The sequence below is a fragment of the Anneissia japonica genome, unplaced genomic scaffold (genome assembly GCF_011630105.1).
Source record: "Anneissia japonica isolate Jap-2015-1 unplaced genomic scaffold, ASM1163010v1 scaffold284860_len1800451_cov186, whole genome shotgun sequence".
NCBI lineage: Eukaryota > Metazoa > Echinodermata > Crinoidea > Comatulida > Comatulidae > Anneissia > Anneissia japonica.
In genome coordinates, this window is record NW_022706010.1 from 407,847 (window position 1) to 413,731 (window position 5,885).

The window sequence follows — 5,885 nt, forward strand, 5'->3', positions numbered from 1 at the left end:
CATCATGAACATTATGGCACATCTAGGTGGCCGGAAATGGCACATTCAGAGCAGGGGTGGCGCCAGCGGGGGGACCGGAGCCCCCGTCAGGGAGAGCTTCCCCCCACCCCACCCTTTCCCGCCGGGGGAGAAAAATGCATACATAGTAGACTCTAAAATCGTTTAAATAAGCCTTTGAAACCCCTAAATTGTCAAACTTTCTTCGCCCCCTGGACCACTTTCGAAGCCTTTTAATCGAAGCTCGACTACGCCCACTTTGCTTTCGTCGGAGAAATCTGACCCCTCGTCGGGGGCATCGGCGCCCCCGTCAGGGACCCCGTCGGGAAAATCCTGGCGCCACCCCTGATTCAGACTCAAAATTTGAATGTAATTTTCATTTAGCGCCCATTTATTTTTAATTTTTTTAAAATTTAGAGCCCTCATGACGACAGCAGGCAATGTCAGTCCGCAAGATATTTCCCTCATCAAACTCTCTCTCTGTCAGGCACTTAGTTCGTAGTGATCAAACACCTTCTTTCCGGTCGGTATTTCGCTTCTCTCGGATATCAATATCAATATCCATCGATTGTTTTGCAACCTTAACTCAGATTTAAAGAGATCTAAGCACCTTCTCTTTGGCCATCTCTTCTCTCGGATATGTCTCTTTAACTCACCAGTCCATCGATGGTTTTTCAACCTTTCCATTTACTTTTTGCAATGTTATATCATTTAGGCCTACTTTTGTCTTTTTTCTGATGACCTTGCATGTTATTTTATTTAGTATTGTTATTTTCAACATAAACATTTCCATGTTGAGCTCATTGTATATAAGTAGGCCCTATACTATTCATTATTCATTTATTGGTTTCAGATGTAAAATCCATATAACATATAGGCCTACGGTACACAAAATAACCATTACTACTGTAGGCCAATATAAATATAAACAGACCAGAATAATCTAGGCTTACTTCAAATTACCTCGATAGACCTATCATCTATAAATGTTGACTATCTTTGGTGTACAGTATTAGGTTTAACCATGGTTTAACAAAAACATGACTACCGTAAATGCTCGAATAAGCGCCGCTCTCGAGTAGCCAATAGTATCCATGTGTGTGTAATGAAACAGGGTTATAAATTCAAATGTATACAGTGTTAAACTGAATAAATAACACAAAGAAGACACAAGCATTTCTTATAAACGCGGCGCTTATTCGAGCATTTACGGTAACCATAGTCCTGCAGCATAATCAAAGAGTTAGAACTAGTATGGACTCTATCAATAAACCATGGATCGACCTGCAATATTCATGAAATGAGGTTAAACATCATGCTGGCGCTATTGGTAATCTCAATCAGTTGCATAGCAGAGCATTATTAAAATATTATTAAAATATTCTGTATTAGGAAGTGCTCAATAAATCCATTTACACATTACGTCTTAAACTATTGACATTTAACATCTGTAAAGCACACAGAAAATGTTCTACATAACGTGTTTGTTTTAAAAGTATAGTTCCATATGTTATTTCAGCATCATTAAAGTAATCGTCGTTTAAGTAATCGTATTGTTTTGTTGAGTTTGGTCTTTCTGCTCATTGGGGATGTTTGACTGGTTTGGCGCTTTATGTAAATGCTATGGGGTGTAATTCTAATTGTTAATAAGCTCTTCAATAAGTGCATTGTTACAAAAAGTCTGTGGTTATTAAAATATTCAACATTGTAATAGATGAATTGTAAATTAAGCCTATTATATAGAAAATCACATGAAAATTCATTATAGGCTACATTAGGCCCCTTACCTGAAAATGTTACGGAACAAAATCAGGTTTGTCATACCCAAACAATAAAAAGTCAACTTTATATATTTTCCACAGTCCTAGGATTTGTTCATTGTCAAGCATGCCAAAATATTTATTATACGTTGACAAATCGGAACTGTTAGTCGGTCGACTACTGTCTGACGACAGGTATCTTACTTTGTCACTAATATGCAACCTGTCCAATAGATATTTGGACTCGTCAACAACGTCTTCTAAATTTCCAATAAAATCGTACTTCACAGAACAAGGCGCACAGATTTTGTACATTTCCCGCCAATGGTCGTTAAAGTAATCGTCTTTCTCAAAACGTTTTCTTTCCGGCAGGTGAATCAAGTAGTCGACGAACTCTGGCCAGGTTACGCCTTCGCCTGTATCTAGAGCATGCGGGGCCGGGTTTTCTCGCCATCGTTTGATGATATGTTTTCCGTAGCGATGGAAATGTGGATTTCCTCGGTAATAACTTAAACTCTCAAACTTGTTTTTGTATACTGAAAGTAATCTTTTGAACGGATGGCGTATAAACAAGAACTTTGTGTAATTAGAAATTTTTTTTGCTTGCTGTGTTTTGCTGTACGCCGTTAAAAATGGCATTGTAGCTGTCTTGTGAACTTCCCCAGACGTCAGGTGATCCACATTGGTCTTTTGGCCATGAAGCACCATCATAATCCGCTTCCAGTTACTACAGCCGACTTTTGGGATGAAACAATACATTAATCTGTACTTATCTACGACGTAAGTGTGTCTCTGAGCGTAGACAGGAAGGCTATTGCTAGGTTTTCGATGGCAGTGTTTTTCCAAATTCCGTCTCCTCTTCAACTGTACATTTTCAATTATCATTTCTCTGATACTCGCCTGGTGCTTGGAAAAAAACATTGATGCAGTAAGTATCGCAAACATCATACACAATATTTCAGAAATGATTTCATAACAATTATAACATTGCTTCGCATTATAATATCGAAAAGAATAATAATGATGACGATGATAATAATGATACTGTAATAATAATTGTAGTCCTATGCACCAATACATAATCCAGGCCCATTGGCTTAGTGCTATTGATTCTACCCGGTGGTTGTAAAAATAATATTAAATAAAGATGAACTCTATAGCTACAGATACGCCTCCCATATTCCCTGGTGATTATCATACTAGGCCTATTTGACTACCGGTTATTTTTTCAGGATTGAATATTATACTCTATGTAGGCCTATAAGGTAAAGTGCCTGGTCAAAGGATCAAAGGAGATAGCTTAATATTGATCATTATACTAAAATGTGCTATTAAAACATTTAGATTCTTACGTTAGTAGGTTCGCCGTCCGGACCAATATGAAATCCCATCATAAGCCGGCTACCTTCACCTTTAGTTTAATAAATTTAAAAAAAACCAATGATAATAATAATATTAATGAGTCATGGGTTAATATACTGTGATTCTCCACATCTGTGTTGTACGTATCAAGAACAGCCATTACCATTCGGTATTATTAGCCTACGGTTCTCTCTCCATTCGTGCAACTGACATGACATTTCAACGGCCGTATACACTGTTGTAAGGTAGTAGGAGGTATTCATGGAGTGAATGCTTCAGGGGAGAAGGCGTGAAGCATAAAGCTTCTGTGTCAGTATAGTAGGATGAGGAAGAGGAATTCAACAGACATCAATATGAAAAGCAATCCATGGAACAATGTAGAGTCTAGGAAGTGTCATCATTAGAGAAGGCGGAAAAAAGGCACTCCCTAGATGTCCCTGAGAGATTGGAATCGGCATAAAGACCATGTACCTATACTCAAGGGGATCTTGGCCAGATTGTCGAAACACAGATTGCAGAAAGCTATTTAGAAGACTCAAAAACCATGAATCCAGGCTAATCTGGTGGTAGCCACTGTGTCCGCTGAACCGTGAGGATCACAGGTCCCTGGTTCAATTCCCATCGCTGCTCTCCTGGTGTTTCAGTTGGGCTGAAATACAATTTACGATAGCGCACCGTCTTTCGGGTGAGACGTTTATTATGCCGTTGGTCCTGTGTGCATTTATAGCCCATATGTGCACGTTAATGAACACAGCACACTCTTCGGAAAAGAGTAGAGGATTGTCTCCCGATGTACGGCCCATCACCACAAGAAGGACCCCACTGTAAATGAGTCTTCTTCTAGACTTTCGTGGGCTATCGTTTGTGTTTGCACCGAATAAATTCAATCCAATCAATCAATCAATCCAATGGATTCAGCAAACTGGGTTTCGGCAAAGTGGCTATTTACTTGGCAAACCGAGTTTCGGCAAACTGGGTTTCGACAAACTGGTCGAATTCGACTCAAGGACAAGAACGCACCTTAAGAGAAAGAAGACCTTGTCTCCAATTGGGTTCTAGGCCCTTTGCCACCCGGCCTTTTGCCATCCTAGGCCCGTTGCCACCCGGCCCGTTGCCACCCTTGGACCGTTGCCATCTGGCCTTTTGCCACCCGGCCCGTTGCCACCCATAGTGGTACAGTATAGCATTTATTCTTGGAAATTTCACTCCCGGTATTTTTGCCACAACATGTGCACGGAAGGATGAATGGATTGATTGCTTTGATAAGTTAAATATTAAAACAAAGACAATTCGTTGCGGTTATAAAATATGCGTGAAATAACCCTAATTAGTGTATGATGTCTTTAATAGTATGTATTTAGATGTATGATATGAATGCAAAAGACGGGATGGCAACGGACAGGGTGGCATGCGGGCCGGAACCCATCCCTCAGGACCGACTGTCAACAGGACCACCATCATTGAGTGACACCCATCCGCAAAAAAATCGAAGTTGCGCAGCTAAGATGGCTTGGTCATCCAGAAAGAATGACGACGAGAGAGTAGCAAAGAGATGCTGAAGCCTAATTGGAAAAAGTCCGGATAGACACAAATGAAGACTGAGAAACAACATTAGAAGAAAAGGGAGATTATGGACCGTAAGGAAGGAGGCAGAAGATTGCTCCCACTATGACAGGCGGAAGCTTATACCTCGGAGCTTAAATAAGAAGTACGGTACCGTTAAGTCTTTTAATACCGTTAATAACTAAACATATACTAACCCCCTTTATTATTTCAGTTTCTAGTAGTGTTTTCAATATGAATACAGTATACTTACGGTTTTGAGTAGGCCTATGGTGTTTACCGCTGGTTAGCAGATATATGAAAGTTCCAATGGATAACACTATAGCAACTCGGAAGTAGATTGTAATCCGACAAGTACGCATTGTATTGTATCATATCATGTACCATAAGTTACCATAACGACGAATATTAGGCCAACTGAAAAATAAAAGCAAAATAGTTTCTACGAAAAAAATAAACAATAATAATAAGAGGTTAGGCCAAAATTATATTAGTCTTGCACGAAATGTGATCATTTGTTTTTCATCCTCGCATTGCACCAGAAGATAACATCGAGTAGGCTAAGTCCGCAATGGTTGTAAGTCTGCAGTAATGCAGAAGTGAGTATGAATATGAATTAATACTCTTGAAATGTTACTTTTTTTTACTAGACCTTCTATAAACCCCACTCATGGAAAGAACCATCTTGAACAGGACTACACTACACAGATGCGCAAATATTTTAAATACTGTAGCCTAGGCCTATCCAGGCCTACTGATTATAAAAATGGTTATTTTCCGGATATTTAAACGGGAATCCTAAATCTTGGCATTCAAAACCAGCGCAATCTACCGGACCCCACAACGTCCTACAATTATACCACAGCTACTGTACGATATCCCATCGGCCCCACCCCACCACCCTGACCATGTATCTACTTCCGTGTGTTAATACAGTGTTTGAATGAAAGCTTTCGCGTCTGTGTGGTCTCGTATGTGGTTACGTTGTTTCTGTGGTGTTTAGAATAATAGGACCAGAAAAATACGCGTTTGTACGGGCGATGAAGCATTTCCAGGATCATTTCATTGATTTGGGCCCTAACATTCCACCTCTTGTCACCACGGATGACGCCTCTTCCCTTAACACAAGAGAGCTAGAAAAGCTAACTTGATATTGTGTAAGCTCCAGCTAGGCTAGTGAACGGCAGCATTTGTTCAGTGGTA

The 5,885-nt window shown here is 39.9% G+C and overlaps 1 protein-coding gene across 1 annotated transcript; it reads right to left on the reverse strand.

Annotated features, from left to right (window-relative positions):
• Positions 1–815: 815 nt before the first annotated feature.
• LOC117106022 (carbohydrate sulfotransferase 11-like) lies at positions 816–5,099 on the reverse strand (the record flags this gene model as incomplete). Its single annotated transcript, XM_033247345.1, is given in 3 exon segments — positions 816–2,663; positions 3,110–3,168; positions 4,936–5,099. Coding segments are annotated over 3 exon segments (1,038 nt in total). The 3' UTR covers positions 816–1,793.
• Between the last annotated feature and the right edge of the window lie 786 nt (positions 5,100–5,885).